Source organism: Camelus dromedarius, chromosome 8 (assembly GCF_036321535.1).
Source record: "Camelus dromedarius isolate mCamDro1 chromosome 8, mCamDro1.pat, whole genome shotgun sequence".
Classification (NCBI taxonomy): Eukaryota; Metazoa; Chordata; class Mammalia; order Artiodactyla; family Camelidae; genus Camelus; species Camelus dromedarius.
Genome location: NC_087443.1, coordinates 38,386,916 through 38,407,292, shown reverse-complemented (window position 1 = coordinate 38,407,292; position 20,377 = coordinate 38,386,916). Strand labels below are relative to the sequence as shown.

The window sequence follows — 20,377 nt, the reverse complement described above, 5'->3', positions numbered from 1 at the left end:
CTTTCTTAGAAATCACTAAGCTGGAAAGCCTCTGTGCCTTGTGGGGTACCTGTGTTAAATGGAAAAGCCCTAGGCTCTGTGGCACAGCTAAAATTCTCACGTCCAGAGTCTGAGGATGGGCTTGTCGTGAAGTAGCATTCATTCACAGGGTAGTACGGTTAGGTAAGGCAGAGAGTATTAATGATGTGGCTTCCAGTTGGAGTGGATAAAATCCCCAGTAGGAGAAGACTTGGTATCCTCTGACTTGGTGGCATCAGCCCCAAACCCAGGGTTCAGCTTTGTGAAGGTCAGGAAAGTCACCAGGGATTTACAGCCCAATCCCTCCCTCAAATAAAATAAACAGACTATAAATAAACTAAAAATCTCTTTACATCTCTCTATAGAGATATAAATACTTGCTCTCAGCATAAGAAAGGCTTATTTAATATAAATGGAAACACTTAATGTAAACGTTTTAAAATATACATTATATGTTACGGGCTGAATTATGTCCCCCTCCCAAAACTCTTATATCCTAACACCCAGTACCTCAATGTGACTATATTTGGAGGTATGGTCTTTAAAGAGGAAATTAAGTTAAAATGAGGTCTTGAGGGTGGGCCTTAATCCTGTATGATTAGTGTTCTTACAGGAAGAGGAGATTAGGATACACACACAGACCAAGGTATGACCATGTGAGGACACAGTGAGAATGTGACCATCTGCAATCCAAGTAGAGAGGCCTCATAAAAAAATTAAATTTGCCAACACCTTGATCTTGGACTTCCAGCCTCCAGAACTAGGAGAAAATAAATACCTGTTGTTTAAGCCATCTGGTCTATGGTATTTTGCTGACAGCTCTAGCAAACATAATGCAATATGTATTTCAGCAAACTTCATAAACAAAATCAAAAGATAACAATAACCTAGAAAAATATTGGTTACCATACAAAACAGATAAAGAAGGGCCTAGAATCAACAACACTCCGATAACAATGAGCACACCTAGCACCCAGATCTGGGTCTTAAATACCGTCAGCCAATAAAAGGAACCGAGGCTCCTTGGAGAAGTGGCTGATTCCAGCAATGCAACAGGAAGTACATAGTATGAGCCTGGTGCAGCAGGTAGTGCCAGAAAGTAACAAATTGCTCTCAAAACAACCCCTCACAATTATAGAGGTATGTCAAAGGGACACAGAAAATACCTAAAATATCTCTCAATGTTCAAAGCTTTGAGCAACAAAATAGATACTACTGCATTAAAACCCAAAGTATAAAATACACAAATACAAGTCCATATTGATGCAAATAAATCATTAAATAAATAAATAACTGGAGAAGAACAGACAAATCTCTGCAGAAGAATTTCAAATAACTTATATAGATACCCCATCTCGACCCACAAGGAGATGGAGCATGACCGTTCACTCAAGTGTGGTCTGCTCTTAGGAACATCCTTCTAAAGAATACAGCATGGAACCAGGGTAGGGGTGGAGAGTAACTTTACGAGGGCAATTCTAACAAAGACTGCCTCAGCCTGGTGGTCAAGGTTAACATCACAGTGATAAGTCGTGCTGACAGTATGTGCCCTTGATATAATATGATGAGATAGAATTTTGCCTCTGTGATCTTCCTCTCCAAAACTCTTATCTCAGTCTAACCATGAGAAAAGCATCACACAAATTCTATTAGAGTGGCTTCCTATAATATAGTTAGTTGACCAGTATATCTCAAAACTCTCAAGGTCATTTCCCAAGGAAAGTCTTACCCTTACAGTCAAGAGAGGAGCTAAGGAGCTAAGGATGCAAGACAACTAAATGTAATATGCTGTCCTGGATGGGATCCTGGGACAGAAAAAGGATACTTGGTAAAACTAAAGAAATCTGAATAAAGCATGGACTTTAGTTAATAATATATTAAGATTTACTAATTGTGCCAAATGTACCAGACTAATGCAAGATGTTACTAATAGTGGTGAGTCGGTGTAGCGTACATGGGAACTATCTATACCGTTGTCCCAACTTTTCCATAAAAATGAAACTATTCTAAAATAGACTCTTTTTAAGAAGACCAAAAAAATGTGGACAACAGAATATCATATGTCCCATGCATCAAAAGGCCAGTAAACACTTAGAAAAAACTCAGCTACTGGTGTTCAGAAATGTACATTAAAACATATGAGGTTATTATTTTTCTTTTATTTAGCTGGCAAACTTTTTTTTAAAACAATGATACCCATGATTGGCAATGTACAGGAGTGTAAGGTGGAACTGCCACTCTGGAAGGCATTTTTGGTAATAAGTAAAACATGTGAAATCTTCACCTGAAACTAACAGTATTGTAAATCAACTATACTTCAGTAAAAAGTGTGTGTACGCTTTGAAGTGAATATCAATGTCCATAGAAGAGTTTTTCACAGTATCATGTGTAATAGAAAAAATCTGGAAATCAACCAAAAGCCTATAAATATTGGGTTGTTTAAATAAACTGTGTGAATCTCAATGTGGAATGTTATGAAGATATTAAGAATACTGTAGACTAGTATTTGAGGATGAGTAATTCCACGATGTATTATGTGAACAATGTCAATTGTAAACCATGTATCCTGTCTTGTCATTTCTGTCTATGTCCGTATGTACATACACACACACACACACACACCTCTAGGATCTGTGATTTGGTGAAGTAATTCTAACAGATAGCATTCAGTTAAGTCCTGTTAGTGACTGCCAGTTTATCAATGCTTAAGGAGAGTTATTTTAATATATATTGTAATAAATATATCAAATATTGTTTCATAGCATGTCATAATTAGAAGTCGGTGCTTCTCAAACCAGTGAAGAGAGGGACCACTTTTTCCATGAACACAAATTGTTTGTGTGTGTGTGTGTGTGTGTGTGTGTGTGTGTGTGTGTTCTGTTTGTTTTAGGTATACTACACACAGATAAAAAGTGGGATTTGCGTACAGTAAAGTGTTGCCTGTGGAAATCTCTGATTGGTAGGGTTGGGACAATTTTTATTTTATTTTTGGCAATTTTCTACGTTTTCCAAGTGTTCCTCAAGGAACCACAGAATATTTTTTGTGATGAGAAAAAAAGATTTTAAATGGCAGTTTTTTTCAAATAAATCTTTTTTCCTATGAAATGGTTTCTAGAATAATGAAATCATCTTTTTGTTTAAAAAAGTGTATTTTTACTTTGCTTTTCTGAGGAGATTTAGTTTACATAAATTTTCATTCACATACATTTACACTGTCATTTGTTTTCCATGCACATTCTACTTTTCTGTTGGGTGAAATTTTCATGAGCTCTTAAAAGCATTGTTATGTTTGACTAGTCTTCTCATACTTTTTACTTTTAGGTTGGTGTTTGGAATGCTTTATCCTGCGTATTATTCATACAAAGCTGTGAAAACAAAAAATGTGAAGGAATATGTAAGTACAATTTTATGAGTGATCAATTCTAGTTGAATGTATCCATTATACACAATACTAGGGAAACTACCATTATTTTAGAAACAGCTGGAATAATCTTTTGGGTTAAAAATGTGATATAAATATGAAGTTAATCTTTTTTAAATCTAATCTTTACTAATTAAGAATTCCTAAGTGGAGTTTAAAAATTAGTTTGCTGTCAGTTGGCACTTAAATAAGTATGATTCCCAAATGAATCACTGGATCTCTCATTCATTTAGTCTGTAAGTTCCAGTGTAATAAGAAGTTGGGAAATTGTTTTCTAGCCTTGTAAATGGATGGGTGCACGGAAATTATGTCTCGTGAGTTCTAAAATCTGTTTCTTCTTTCATAGGTGTTTTGTCACTTTTTCATTAATTTAAATATGCAGATACTTCATGACTACTGACAGTTAAAATCTCTTTTCTTCTTGAATCAGACTATTTTTGTAAAAATTTTCTTTTCAGTCCTCAATGTTTCTTTTCTTTCAGTTTTGTCTTCCCCATTCCTTACCTGTTTTTTTTCTTTACTTTAAATAATCGTTTTTATTTTATTACTATTTTTTACACATTTCTGTAACTTCTTCCCAAAATTACCCAAGATGTTCAATAGTAAATGGCCTTCCCCACCTATAAATGCTGGCCTAAGTTTACTGTTTGTGATGAAGCATAGCTTATTAGTGGTTAATCAACAGGCGTAAAGCAGTCAGCACTGAGAACTGCACGTCAATAACTGTGGTTCTTTAATTGAGGTGACATTCCGATAACAGAATTAACCATTTCATAGTGAACAATTCAGTGGCATTTAGTACATTCAGAGTGTTATGCAAACACTACTTCTGTCTACTTCCAAAAGATTTTCATCACTCCAAAATAAGATAACATATCCATTATGCAGTTTAATCCCTATATTCCCCTCCCCACAGCCTCGAGCAACCACCCATCTGCTTTCTGTTTGTATGGATTTACCTATTCTGGGTATTTCCTATAAATGGAATCATATAGTATATGACCTTTTTTGTGTCTGGCTTCTTTTTACCTAGCATAATGTTTTCAGGATTCATCCACACTGTAGCATGTATCATTATTTCATCCCTTTTTGTGGCTGAATAATATTCCACTGCATACATATAGAACATTTTGTTTCTCCATTCATCCGCTGACAGACATCTAGATTGTTTCCACCTTTTTAGCTATTACAAGTAGTGCTGCTGTAAACATTCGTGTACAGGGAATTGTTTGAGTATCGGATTTCAGTTCTTTGGGATATATAGCCATGGTTCTTTGTAAGGGATCTTGGATGGTTGCCTTGTTGTCCAACTCATCAAATGATCAGAGATCAGATGATAATTCTTTATTCTATTTGTTTAGGGTGGGTTTTTTTGTTTTTTTGAGTCAGGGGTAATTCTGACACCTTCATAAACAAACCCAATCTACTGAACGTTTATAGTCATCTTTTCTCTTTCATATAAAATGAATTTTTGAAGTAAAGTATATAAAAATCAGTTAGAATGGTGGAATATATCTAACAGAGGTAGAGAGGTTACTCAGTTGAGCTCTAAAGTTTTTCTAACCTTTTAATATTTATATGTATCTCTTGGATCTAAGATTGATGAAATAGTCTTAAGAGATGGAACCACATTAAATCCTAGTAATTTAAAGTAACTTTGTAAGTGACTGGAAGGGACATATTTTAATATATAACAAATTATTCAAATATTGTTTTATGGTCTAGCATACATTAGTATTTAGAAACCAACAATTATCTTCTATTAACAGTGCTTCTCAAGGTACTTGTGATAGAACCATTTTTTTAAATAATTTCCAGTAAGTCATAGACCAATACTTTTGTAAAGTAAAATGTAAAAAGTAATCACTGTAAAATGAAATGAAACCCCAAAAGCATACAAAATACAACCCAAACTTTTTTTTAAATTATTAGATTCAATAGACATGAAGTTACTGGCAATTTTGTATTTAAAGCAAAACAACAACACTTCACAGCCTTGCACTAGTCCACAGACAACACTTTGCCCTACAGTATAATATTCTAATTTAACTGGAATTGTCTTTTGAAAGATAAAAATAAGAGTTGCTCTTCATTTCCAAATACCACAAATATATAAGCTGGGGGCATATGACTGGTTAGTACTTAATAATTCTACTGGCCAATACAATCCTCCTTATTTGAAGTAATACTGTTATTAAATGAGATCTTTTCTCTGAACCTAGTTAATTGTATAGTTGAAGTACAGGGTGATATTTCCCAGCTCCAGGCCCATTTTACCTATAAAGCATCATAAAGTCAGGATATACAGTAACTGGTGTACCTCTGTGTGTCTTTGTGTACATCTGTGCTTGCGGTTTTCTATGTTCCCTCCCAAATCTGCATGATTTTGTTGGGGAAAAAAAGTTAAGGACAAATTAATAATGAAGTTTAGATGAGAAGTTTTAATAATATGAGGATATTATCAGCAGGCAGGCAAATAAAATAAAAGGTAAGAAAATAGCAAAAAAGAAATTTAAAGGTATAACAAATTATAATAAAAAGAAATAGGCCTGGCATGTGTAAATTAATGCTAAAAAGGCAGAAAAGACCATGTTATTTAGAGACTGTCCTAAGAACTATTATAAAAATATTAGTCCATTTCTTACAAATGCATCAATTTAACTTTGTTAATGTTAATTTTTAAGGACTTGAAAACATGAACTTGTGTGTTTCATTCTCTTAATAAAACACAAATCTTTATTACTGGATTATTCTATAAATTGGGGATTAATAAGAATGATCTAACCCTGAAATTTTAATGCTGCTTCATAAGTTAAAGATAACTTAACCTGTGGGAGAGAATCCATTAACATTCTTATTCAAACGGATGGGAAAACTGCAAGACCTGATACTTGTTGAATATATATACATATCTATGTACATGTGTATTTGGATATGTACTTCTCATATTGCCTTACAGTTTTTAGAGAAAACTCATTAACAAAGTAGGAACTATCTGTACATAATTTTGCTATAGTATTGTGACTCTGAAAAAAGTTTTCTTAACCACCGCTTTGGGAATATCAGAATAATGAGTAACTGAAGAGAAACTAGGGAACTAGAAAGGCAGGTGGCTGGATTTGGTTTGATAATTACATCGCAATCAACTCTGCTTCACACACACACAAAAATGAGAGCTAAACACGAAAATAATCAGGCACTGAAACAGGAAAGGCAAGGAATCTGCCTTTGACAAAGAAATATGATACAACCCTGAAGACATCGTGGTGACTAAGTTGTCTACCATCTAGTCTGCTCTTGAGACTAAACAGAGATATCATACTGGAAAAATAACATCTTACATTCATATAATTTCCCACCAATTTCCAAATATTTTTGTATATTACTGTTTCCAATTGCGACTTTAACAAATTACTGCATATTTATTGGCTTAAACCAACACAAATGTATTCTCTTCCATTCCCAGAGGTCAGAAATCTGAAATGGGTCCACAGACTACATTCTTTCGGGAGGCTCTAGGGGAAAATCTGTTTCCTTACCTTTGCTAGCTTCTAGAGGCTGTCCACATTCCTTGGCTTATGGCTGTAGTCCACCATCTTCAAAGCCAGAAACTTTGGGCTGAGACCGTCTCAAACTGCCATTTCTTTGGTTCTCCCATCTGCCGTTCTCTTCCTCTTATAAGGATCCCTGTGACCACCTGGGTCTTACCTGAGTAATCCAGCTCCTTAACCCACCTGGAGATCAGCTGATTAGCAGTCTGAATTCCATCTTACGAGAAGGATATAGCTTAGTGGTAGAGTGCATGCTTAGTATGCAGGAGGTCCTGGGTTCAATCCCCAGTACTTCCGTTAAAAATAAATAAATAAACCTAATTACCACCCCCCCAAACAAAACAAAAAGATGTTAAAGAAATAAATTGCAACAGATTTTTTAAAAAATTAAGTTAAATTAACCTTCTTAAAATCTCCCTGTTATATTTTTAATAGCCTCTCATACTATCTGTATTATATTATTTATATGTATATGTGTTTGTCTTCCCCACCAGCTCCATGAGAATTTTGTTATTTTGTTAATTGCTATATTCCTGTACCTAGAATAGTATGTTATGTAATAGATACTCAGTATTTTTTTAAATAAATGAATGAATAAGAAAAAGAAAAGTTGACTTTTAAGTATATAACAAATATTAAATAATGTTTACAAGAGCATGTACATTTCTTAAGTGGATTGGTCTAGTTTCTCAGCTTTGAGTCTACCAGGTTAAGGAATACACAGTCCAGTCTGACTTATCGCTAAGCCCAGTTACTTTATGGTGTTTGGTTAGTACCTAAATTCTACTGATATCTACTTCAAAATTATTTTCAGAAAGCAAACATTTTTTACTAATTTACTTCTTCCCACCCTAACTACTACCATTCCCCTTAAGCCTGCAAATAGTAGATCGCACCTGATAAAACAGATGCTGTGTTCAAATCAAAACAAATGGAAAGTGCTGTGTATTTTGGCAACCTTCCTTTCTTCCTTTGCCTATTTTTAAAACAGAGGTTTCCTAGGATATAATTTCCTGTATGGTGTGGCTGATATGGCCTACTTAAAGTCTTTCAGTCTTGCAGTAATTGAAATGTAAACTTACTGAAGAATTAGTATGGTTTTACACATTTTTTTTCAAGCTTATACCATCTCATGACTTGAAAATAGAGTATTTACTCCCAAGTCATGTATAATTGCTGTAGCTTTTCTAGGAAACCAGTGTTCTTACCCTAAGAATACTGGAGAAAGTGGCAATAAAAAGACTGGCTAACAGCACTTACAAATCAAAATCAGACATTTGGTTGTGAGATTTACCGTGAGCAAGAACAAAGACCAGGAAAACTCAGGGAGATTAATTTTTTAAAGGCCCTCTAAAACCCTATTGACTTGATTTTTGAAAGTAACCTAATTTTTTCTGAATATTTGGATGATATGAAAATGAGCAAATATGCTAGTCCTATAGTTCTTGTCAACTGGCAAAATCTGAAATTGTCTACTAGTTTTGTCTACTAGACAGAAGTTTGTCTACTAGTTGTAAGGTTAAAAAACATAGTGAAGAACTTTATTGTCAAGAAGTGTTCCTGATGCATCTGTTCATATTTTGGACTAAAAATATTCATTTGATTGAAGGGTTTTAATAATTTGGGAAGTGTAAAGATTAACCCATTGATTAAAGGGGGATTTTCTTGAAAATTTTTTGAAATTAGTTTTGTCAGGCCACATTCCTCTCTGTTTATTTTCCATTCTGATCTACTTTAAATTTAGTTTTTATTTTTATCAAAGCTGTACTTATTTACAATTTTAAAATTAAACCGTTGTCAGGTGGGAGGGTACAGCTCAAGATGTAGAGCACATGCTTAGCATGCACAGGGTCCTGGGTTCAATCCCTGGTACCTCCTCTGAAAGTAAATAAATAAAATAAATAAATTACCCACCCCTAAAAGAAATGCAATTAAAATTAAACAGTTGTCCAAGGCTTATTTTGAAAAACAACAGTTCCCCACCATCCTCATCCCTATTTCTAACTTTAGAGGCAACTGCTTTCAATTTTTATGTGAATCCTTTATTATTTATTTTCATATCTAACTACATGCTTATATTTCTGTTTCTTCATTTTTCAGATGGAACTCATCCCTTGACTTCCTTCTGTTAAACTTGATTTAGTAGTTACCCAATGTCACTATACACATGCATACTTCCCTGTAGCCTCCCTTTGTCATTACAGTGTAATTTGGGTTGGATTGGTGTTTACATTATTGAGGCTAAATTAGAAAGAAGGAGTAGAATATAGAGATAAAGAACCATCTAGCAACAGGCTGCTTGGCTTTTCATTTTAGCTCTATCCATTACTAGCTGCGTCTTTGAACAAGTGATTTTTTTGCCTCAATTTCCTTACCTGGAAAATGAGAGCAGTATTTACTTCCTCATGTGGTCATAAGGATTATATGAGTTAATGAACACAAAGCATTTAAACCAGTACCTTACATACAGCAGTCCCCGTTATATAATATTTTCACTATGTAAACACTATTTGCATCTGATCTCTACAGTATACTACATTACCATACTTACTCTGAGCAATAGTTTGTTCTCCCTGGTGTTACTCATTGTCTCGTTTTTTTGTTTTGTTTTGTTCACTTATTTGGTGTTCTCTGTTCTTATCGCAAGTTTAGACCCAGACTCTGACAGTTGTGTGAATTTCTCCTCAGTGCATTCTCATCCCTTAGATATTCTGGACTGGCTCTTGTTTCAGATCCTCAGATTTCTTAATCTCCTGTTTTCCTCTTTCTTATTTCACTTCCTCATTTTGATGAATGCATTCTTCCCCAGAAGGCTTTTTGAGAGGTAGATATTTTTGAGATGCTAGGTTGGAAATAATTTTCCTTCAGAATTTCCTTCAGAATTTTGTCTTTTAGCTTCTAGCATTGCTGTGGAGACATCTGAAGGCATTTTGATTCTTACCCGCTTGTGGAATCTTTTCTATGTGCCCACTGTTTTAAAATTTCATGATGACATGCCTTGGTGTGAGCAGATTATAATCAATTTTGCTAAACCCTCAGTAGTCCCTTTTATTCTAGGAATCCTTTGTCTTTCTGCTCTGGGAAATTTGGTTAAAATTATTTCTTTAATGATTTTCTCCACTTCATTTTCACTATTTGTTCTGTCTTGGATTCCTTTTATTCAGTTATTAAGCTACTTGGACTAATTCTCTAATTTTCTGGCCTTTTTGTGTTCTCTTTCCCATCTCTTTTTCTTTCTGCTCTATTTTATGATAGTTTCTCAATTTTATCTTCTGTGTTTAATTTCTAAGAACTCTTTTTATTCTCTGAATGTTCCTTTTTCTATAGCATCTTCTTATTTTGTCTAAAAAATTGCTTCCCTTTTTTCTGAGGATATGAATGATTATTTTTTAGACATGTTCTTTTTACATAGGCTCTCTTTCCTCTGAAGTCTGTTCTTCTGTTTGTTTGTTTGTTTCATGTATGATTTTCTCCAATATTGGATGATCCTTGGTTCTTTGCTCATATTTGAATATTATAATGAAAAGCTAATTTGAAGTCCTATACCTATGAAGAGACTTGCTGAATGTGATCTGCACTACAGAGTGATCTGACTGGGCAATTAGGTCTGTTCCTAAGACTGCCATGTGGAAGTGCCACAAACTGAGTGGCTTAAAAGAGCAGAAATTTATGGTCTCACATTCTGGAGCCTAGATATGGACAGGACCACAGTCCCTCCAAAACCTGTTGAGTAGAAGTCTTTCTTGCCTGCTTGTAGCTTCTGGTGGTTGCCAGTGGTCCTTGGTGTCCCTTACCTTTCAGTTGTAGCACTTCACTCTCTGCCTCTTCTGTCACATGATGTTCTTCCCTTGTGTGTCTTTGTCTCTGAGTCTCTTCTCCTTTAAAGGACACCAGTCAAATTGGATTAAGGGCTCACCATACCCTGCTATAACCTTATCCTAACTAATGATATCTTAGGAACCCTATTTCCAATGAGGTCACATTCTGAGGGTTAAAACTTTGTATTAATCTTCTCCAGTTACCATAACAAAATGTGGCACATTGAGTATCATAAAAAGATAAATCTATTTTCTTAAGTTCTGTAGGCTGGAAGTCCAAGCATAAGGTGCCATCAGGGTTGGCTTTGGGTGAGGCCTGTTCGTAGTTTATAGGCGGCCACCTTCTCCATGTGTCCTCATATGGCTTTTAATCTGTGCACGCATAGAGAGAGTTATCTCTGGTGTCTCTTCCTCTTCTTATAAGGACACTAGTTCTATTGAATTAGGGCCCCATCCTTATGACCTCATTTAATCTTAATTACCTCCTTAAAGTCCCTATCTCCAAATATAGTTACCCTAGAGGTTAGGACTTCCAACATTTGAATTTTAGGGGGACACAATTCAGTCTGTAATAGATGTCAGCATATCTTTCAGGGGAACACAGTTCAACCCGTAACAACAATTTCCTTTGAAAATTATCAAAGTCTGTATCTTTAGGTATTTTCTTTTGTGCCAGTTGGATTGTTCAGAGAAGACTCTTCCATTCTGAAAGGTACTTGGTTGCTAGCATTCTGGTGGGAGATTAAGGGTTGGGGACCCTCAATATTCAGCTTATAAACTTTTACTTAATCCCTATTAGCCCCGCTCTCAACTGGGCCAGAGATTTGCAAATCTAGAGACCCTCTGATTCACCCTTTACAGAGAATAAGCTTCAGGGTCCTGCTGGGGGAAGAAGGGGTGTCATCAGACAGCTAATGTGGGAGGGCATCTGGGCATCTACCTGCTCCTTAAAGGTATCCTTACAGCCATCTTTCCTATCTTGTGCCCTTTTTAGCCAAGAATTGTGCCACTAACTCTTGAGCCTTTTGGGAGCTCTGCAATGTAAAGTTGGGTTGCTTCTCAACTTTTCCACAATGTCCACTTATTACTCAATTTTCTCTGGTCTCCTGAGTCAGTTACTACTCATCCATTTCCTTCCTGGGCCCAAAAATGTTGATGCTCTCTTCTTTTCTATAGTCTTCTGGACATAAGTGTTGTTTTTTTTTTTAATTACTTTACTGTTGTTTTAATGAGATTTGTGGTGGGGATGCAATTAAATGTGTATATTCATTCTACTATTTTTACCCATATTTCCAAATCTGACTCTGTGAGTTGGGATACTTGTAGTTGAATTATACTGTAATATCAAGTAAGACTTATTTCATTATTAACATTGGTTTTTAAAGTGTGTTCACAAAGGAGATAGCTTTACAGTTTGTAATACATATTATCATTTTTTTAATCCTCGACAATTAAAAAATATAATTTAGCTAACATGCAATGAATATGTGTGTATCTTGTCTTGAGTTATAGTTGTTTGTAAATCAAGTTTTGATAAATAAAATTACAATTTCCACTTGGGCCAGTTAAAAAAAATCACTTGGGACAGTTTATTACCCTTTTTTTCTCACTTTCTTTTTTAAAAAAATTTTTTAATTGAAGTATAGTTGGTTTACAATATGTTAATTTCTGATGTACAGCATAGTGATTCAGTTATACTTATTGTCCTTTAATGAAGTAAATCTTACAGTTACTTAAAGTAGGTGGTGAGTATGCTTTGAAAACTTAATTTTTGTTATGTCCAATTTACTTATTTTATATGTAGTGCATATTAGTATGTAACTTAACTGCTTGAAGTAATTGATGCTGTTTTAGTCATCAAGGGACTTACGCTCTTCCTTATATCTTCTAAAAACAATTTCTCTGTGATCATTTCAGAATCATTACTGTGGATCCACTTTAGGAAACAAGTGTTAAATTTGAATTAAGATTGGCAGGATGGGGGTTAAATGAATGCCTAACACAGTTCCTTCTAAAACTGTAAAATGTGAATTAGAGTACCCCTTGACCTTTATGAAGTAAATTGAAAGCATTCCCACAATTTTCATGCCAATATGTAGCTAGCCAACCACAGCTGTCTTGTCCTTTTCTAGAATGCAAATGTTTTGTAAAACATACACAAAGAAAAAAAAATTCTCACGGTAACATTTAAATCTAAGAGGCTAAGTCAGGCTTTTGCTAATATCTATGAAGAATTTTACCAACTGTTGTGCCAATGGAAATAGATTTTAAAAAACAGGGACAGAAACCGTTGTTTCCATTAAAGGAAATGTTGTTAAGTAGTAAACTGGAGAGAGGCCTAGCCACCTCCACCCTAATCCCTAGTGATGGAACAGCTTAAAATCATAAAAGCTACAGCAACCAAAAAACTCCACTGCCACCACCCTCACTGCAGGAGATCTGTGTTCAGAGGCAGCCTGTGTTCTGCCTCCTCTGTATCGGTTCAGAAACCATTACGTCACTATTTCAAAGAAATCCCCCAACAAGTTCCAAAAGGGAGGATTAATAATTGAGTACAAGAGAAAATCAAAAGTGCAGTACTAGACAAATTCAAAAATAAAAATGACAGAAATACATATTACGATTTATATTTTTGGTTGTGATAGCTTTAAACACCTTCATTTTCAACAGGAAGGAAGACAAATGACCCATTCAGCTCACAAAGCAAGTAAATGATCAAAATTAAAGGAATCTATAAAGAAAGTAGGATGATTAAAGCAATAAAAAAGCAGAAATAAAAACAGAAGCAAAATTAAGAGAATTACAATATCTAAGAGTTATCCCCTTGAATAAGTCTAATAAGATAAACACTTGAAATATCTAAGGTAGGGAGAAGAGTAGAAAAAGGATTGACAAAATGAGAAACAAGAAAGGGTTTAAGCAAGCAATGCTAAACTTAAGTGACAGAAAATACTAAACAACCTAAATTTTTTAATTTAAAAATGGAGTATTTTCAAATAAAGTAAGCTATACCTAATCTTTCTTTTCCCTTTTTAGCTGAAGTTTACACTACTTAAGGAGAGAAATTTCCCCTTTTACACAACACGAGGATCTACCTTTGGAATGTTCAGCAACATACATCTTCTTTCCATTATGTAATTTTAGAAATATAGTGCTTCACCAACTACAGCTGTAATAATCAGATTGTCAACCAGATTGCCATCAAACTGTGAAAGGCCCTCCTAAAAATATAAAAGCTATAGCTCTTCCTGAAGATTTTAGCTAAGTAAGAAAAATAAAATCTTTGAATTATACTCAATTTCTTGTAATAATATAATGGAAAGGTATCTGAAGAGAAAAATATATATCTATGTATATGTGCAACTGAATCATTTTTGCTGTACATCTGAAACTAATACTGTAAATCAACTACACTTCAATAAAAAATTTAAAAAAGAAAGAAAAAGAAAATCTTCCCCCTAAAAGTTTTTCCCCCAACATAATACTTCCTTATGTAATTTTAAAAATTCATGAGAGATGTTACTTCAGAAATCTAATAGAACGTAAAAAGATGAAGTTCTTTTGAAAAATTATAAAAAATTTTAAATATATTGAATTGTATTATACAAATATATGAAATTTTGTCTATCTCTTGGCTATAAGAATAAGTACAAACTGATTCCTTTTTTTAAAAACGACAGATCCAAACTCTAAATGGAAAATGGAAAAAATTTTCAAAAGGTCTTGAAAAGTCATAGAAATAGATTGAGATGAAATGTTTTATTTCTAAATACTGTATTAACTTTCAAAGATTTCCAACAGCATCTTTAAATGAAGATCTAACATTTCAGTTTTATTATATTCTTCTTAAGAAGATTGTCAGAATAAATTATTAGAGCCACTGGGGATGTTTTTGCCAATGACATGGTGTTTTAATATAATTTCAGCCTACTCATCAGTGTTCTTATCTTCTCTCTGTAGGAAGCAGATTTAGATTTACCCTTAGGGAGAAGAATCTAAAGGCACTTCCACCTTGGGAAGGGAGCGAGTCTGCGTTGAGTGGTCATTGTCCAGATAACTCTGGCTCTTAGGATAGGTAGACAACAGGGACATTCCACATGGAGCTTTTCCGTAGAAGAGCCTGTAGGCTACCTATCCTGGGTAGTTTTCTCAAAGCTTTTGTCTCTTCAACTGATAGCCATGAACAATGCCTCTAAGAAGTGGGCTAAAGACCCACTTCCTTTTATTTGAGTTTTTGATTTTTTTTTTTTTTTTGGTTTGTTTGTTTTAATGATGATGTACCTAAACAGTGTTATGAAACTAAGGGTACATTTTAACAGTTTACATCAAACAAATTATCACACAAAATTGAGTTCATCTATTCTCCAGGCCCAGGGCTCTTCCTACATTCTCTTGATGAATGATACCACCTCCCTGTAGGTGATATTGTCAGAACAAACACAAGGCAGCCTCCCACTACAGTGCTTCTCAAACTTCGAACAGCATCGTAATCCCCCTGGGATCTTGTTAAACTTCAGTTTCTGACTTAGTAGTTCTGGCTTGGACTTGAGCTTCTGCAGTTCCATCAGGCACCCAGGTGATGCCAATGGTACTGGTCTGTAGACCACAGTTCAGGCAGCAAAAATTTTGTGCATGTTCTCAAGTCTGGTTACACATTAAAAACTCTTGGAGCTTGCCTTTTAAGTGCCTAGCTGCCCTCTCTCTGCCTGTGATGATGGGGCCCAGGAATCTATGTGATTTTTTTTAATCCACAAGTAATTTTTATCCACAACCAAACTGAAAAGCATTGATTGAGGTATCTTATTATATTATGAAAAGTGAATAATCACCACACTGTGCTTTTTTAGTATAAGTTTATGTAGGCAGATGGGCACTAAATAACAAATAGTTTGTTTTAGAAACATTTGTATGTAAATGAACAACTTGGAATATATTATAGAAAAACAGTATTTTAGCAAAATTAGCCATATAATACTATTGTGGGGGATTGGGGAGGAAACTGAATTGGACTTTTTCCTGGTTTCCATGTTGTAGGACTGGCCACATATACAATTTCTGTATCAGTGAAGTTTCTCTTTAGAATCATCTGCCTTTCTTTCTGTACCTTTCTCCATCTCTTTGTTCCTCTCACTGTGTTTACTTAGGGTCTTCATGCTGTCCTGTACACTGGCACTCATCCATCCCCTCCTTACCCCAAGAATGCAGTGCTCTCTTACTTGCCTCTCTCTTCATTCACCCAAATGTGAATGTCAGTTTTGTATGTGAGGTTGATTGCACATGCTTTTGAAGGGAAGTAATTTGATCACACAGATTCTTTTTCAGTCATGGCAGAGATTTATTCTTCCTGGAGTTTTTTTTCCTACCAGTCTTTGCTTCTCAAGAAGATGCTGTTTTCCCATGTGGTGTAAAGGCTGGTTCTTACTGTCTGAATGATTGTTGTATGTTTAAACTATGCTGTTGAGCCTATAATGTAAAGCTACAGCTTGTATATAGAAAGTGGCATCTTACCTAAAGAAGGAAAATTTTCATTTACTATGTCAGTTATAGTCTTGCCAGTCACCTGGAGAAAGGAGCTTGCCTTTTAGCGCCTAGGTTAGTTCGCTTATGGAAATGGCAAGTTGTAATTGACTATATGAAGCTGCATGAGGACTTGGGGGATTTAGGTGCCTAAAAAGTGGTGGCAGCCCTTGGGAATGTGTCAAGTAAGAAATGCAATGTGTCAAGAGTTTGAGAACACTAAGGGAATAAAGAAGGAAGGATGACAAGTTAGCATGGAAACTTAGATGATCAATAGGGTGGCCTTTAAGCCCAGTTTACTCCTCTCTATCTTGGTAGACTCTTTCCCATGCTAAAATCCTGAGAAATTCTGTGTGCTGCTATTAAACAGGAACTGGGTCTCTAACAAATATTTATTATCCTAAATAAATCAGTAGGACTTTAAATAATATATTTTAAAAAGTGTGAATTCTCAGCCAGTGTGGATGCAGAGTTATTTTGGACTAAGAGGTCATTCCTTCCCAAATTCTGCTCCCGGGAACAGTTCCCATAAGCAATTCCTGTTTTTTACATCTTCTTTTCAACACTCTTTTTAAATTAATTATCATCTAGTTTTTAAACATTTCTGTACTTTTTCCTTCTCTCAAGTTCCTCAAACTACTGAGGTCAGGGATGAGATACATGAGGCTTCTGTGGTTCAGGAGCATTGATGAAGACCAAGGCAATCTTGTGAAAGAGTATCCATTTCTAGTTACAGTCTTCCCCATTTTAATTTATTTTAAACACCAGATACATCTGTATAATAGGAGGCTTTCTTCCTCAAAATAACAGGATATTCTGTGAGGTCTTTGGCAGTAATGTTTGGAAACTACAGGTAAACTGTGTTGCTACAAGTTCAACATCTGAAAGTATAACTCCCAAACATCCTAGTCCTGAAGAGCTATAGAAAATTAAGATGGTAGGGCAGTGGAGGCAGAAGCACCCCAAAGTCAAGGAAGCTCAAATCAATTGTAGCCTAACATAGTCATCCTCAGCACATGCCACATCTTTAAAAAGTAAACAAACCAAAAAAAGTGTTTTCAGCCATGGTCTGTATTCACTGTGGATTGAACTTCAACTAGCTTATTTTCAAGCATGCTTCTAACTTGGCACAGCTCTGGGAAAAATCCCATAATTGAGCCATCTGGGTTGGATAAAAGAGGGAGTTTTTCTATTTGATTTCTCACATTTTGTTCCTCTTTGTTTTTAATGGGGAAAAATCATATTAAGTAACCAAATTATTGCATAATGTTAATGAAACAGGAGAAATCTTTTCAACTCTGTACTTTTTCTAAAGAAATCTCTATTAGAAGGTGTCTCTGTTGTCTCTGAAATATGGTGTAGAAATAAATGTTTTGGGGAATTGACTTGAGGGAATAACTAATATAGTCAGAAAATAAAGTTCTCTTTGGGTGGTCTGAAATTCAGCAGTGTTTATTTCTTTTTAGACTTAGCAAAGTTTTTTTTTTTTTCCAGTGAAGCATATTTTAGCATTTTATGCTCTGGATTTACTTAATATGGTTATAATTGAAATCATTAGGCATATGTAATTTTTTCATTTTTTTCTTAAGACCAGCATTAATTGCTTTATGACTCAAAGAACCTGAAATTAAGAGACATTAGAAAGTTGTTTTATCTCTGATAACTTTGAAAAACAACTTTGACAAAATAAACTATGTTGTATGCTACAAATTGCTGTTTGCAGTCCAAAGTTACTTGCTTGAATCTTGCATTAATTCGACCTTAAAATTAAGAAACTATTAAAAAGAAGCCTTCCTCTGTGTTTGCTTTACTAGACACGAGGGTGCTAGGTCCTGGGAACATGATGATGAACAAGACAACTTCAGTCCCTATTGGTTGTTACAGCCAAAAGTCAGAGGCAGATGTTATACAAACCATTACTCAGATACGCTACAAAGGGAAAGCAGAGTGCACAAAGACTATATATGGCCTTCGGAGGGAGTAGGGGTAATTAGGGAAGGCTTTCCTTTGGAAATGAAGAAATTTCATTCATACAAGGCAACTGAATAATATATAATATAAAATAATATATAAGAAAATATTAATAGTTATATGTTGGACTAAACATTGTGCTGGTAATCACTTATTATTATTCCTTTATATGTCTTCTTTTACTAAAATGCCTCCCAAGAAAGCGGCTCGGGGGTAGGAATGCCTTGACATCCAGCATTATGCCTATTTCATGTCAAAAGGGCTTTGTTTGTAATAGGCTCTAAGTAATAACTGTCAAATTAATATATCACCTTTTTTTTTCTTTTCATCCTGTAAGTATAATTTAGTATAGTTATACCATTTAACATATATTATTGTTAATATTGTTGCTATCATAATATCACACTGCTCATAGCATAAGCAAGAATAAGTTATATAAAGACACAATTTAAGAAAAATACTTTTTAATTAAAATGTCCTGACCACTATTATCCATAACTCTTATAAATTTACAGCAACGTGCCTCCCACCAGAACATGATATTCCCAATATAAATATGCCTGTGCACTGCTCTCAACTTCTGTGATAGAAATCATAAGGACTGCCTTACAGTTGCGATTCACTTTTTGTTTGTTTTGTTTGTTTGTCCTGAGATCTAAATCAATTTCATTAAAAAAATTTGTCTAAGAATGTAAATCATAAAAGATTATTTTGTTGAAAAATGTTTTAAAACCATGAAGTGAGGCCTACTTTTCTTTTGGCATCAGAGGTAGGTAAATGCATACCTATTAAATGGAGCATGGTCTTCTGATAGTAAATTTAGCCTCTGAGTACACTCATTTTACAGTATTCACTCAGGCTTAAAATATCCTCTAATTCCTTTGAGAGAGTAAAGCAGGAACACTATCACATGACTGTCTGGGTTTCTGAAATGCTAAGTCTTTATAAAAGCCTTATGGATTTTCAGTAATAAAGCAAGTGCTGGCTTGTTAAGTAGGATAATCTGATCCATGCACTATATAAACCAGAAGGTAATTTTAAATACTGTGGTTTTATATCACAGGTGACTCCATGATTTTCAAAAGAATGTGCTTAATTATAAGAGTATATTTTCTTGGAAAATAAATTCATTTTGATATTTAAATGATTTTAACATTCCACTTTTTATTTATAAATATCTTATTTTTAATTAAACTATTCATCACATTTGTCTAGCCATGAAAAACATAGTGAGTTAAAGTGTCCCAAGATTGATAAATGATTACCATGTCATTGTGACCACATCAAAAGAAGTTTATTACCAAATAATTAGGGAAAGCGGAAATTACATTCTTGCTTGTAAGTTAGCCCAGGTCACTCATTCTTTTAATGAATATTTTTGAGCATCTATTTTATGCCAGGTACTGTAGTAGGCATTAGGTATATTCTTGGGAAAGAAAACAAAGCAAAGTAAGCGAAACAGACCATTGAACAACTTTTTCATGTACTTTTCCCACTGACGTTTACGCATTTTATTCTTTGGCTATCTTGGCCTACCACTCAGACTGTACTTACTTTAAACTTTATGCATGTTTCTAAAGAGCTCATTTTCCTGATTTCTTGACTTACTGAAAATAGAAGGGAATTGCTATGAGTCATGTATACTGGCAATGCAGATGATAACTAACAAACTCACCCAGATCAAAGCCACACTTGCCAAGGGATCACGATAATAATTTAAGGTAGTATTTCTCTAGCTCTGCCCCAGTCTGCTGCATGAGAACATCAATCTTTCCTATCCTCTGATTTCTTCCCAAATACCTCTGAGAGTCCCCTGAGGACATCTCAACAGAGTTTATTAAAATGGTAGTCCTCTTCTCCATTTCCAGAGTGTTGTGGTAGTAGCACCCATAGTAGTACCACCCAGGGCATTAGCTAAGCCACAGATGGCCACCAGTGGCTCTGTAACCAATGTGCAGCTAATTCTGGTACCATGGCTACTATGGCCTTGCCCTGTCAGTCTCCACTGAGATTAGAGGGTAATCTTTTACATAAGGATAGGCTAAGCTGCTATAATTATAATATGCAACAAAAATTCAGTG

At 34.8% G+C, this 20,377-nt stretch overlaps 1 protein-coding gene across 1 annotated transcript in view; it reads left to right on the top strand.

Annotated features, from left to right (window-relative positions):
• REEP3 (receptor accessory protein 3) overlaps positions 1–20,377 on the top strand; it is an 89,529-nt gene that overhangs the window by 39,594 nt on the left and 29,558 nt on the right. Inside the window, exon 2 of the mRNA XM_031461232.2 lies at positions 3,340–3,412. Coding sequence (XP_031317092.2) covers positions 3,340–3,412 — 73 coding nt within the window. The remainder of the gene's footprint in view (positions 1–3,339; positions 3,413–20,377) is intronic.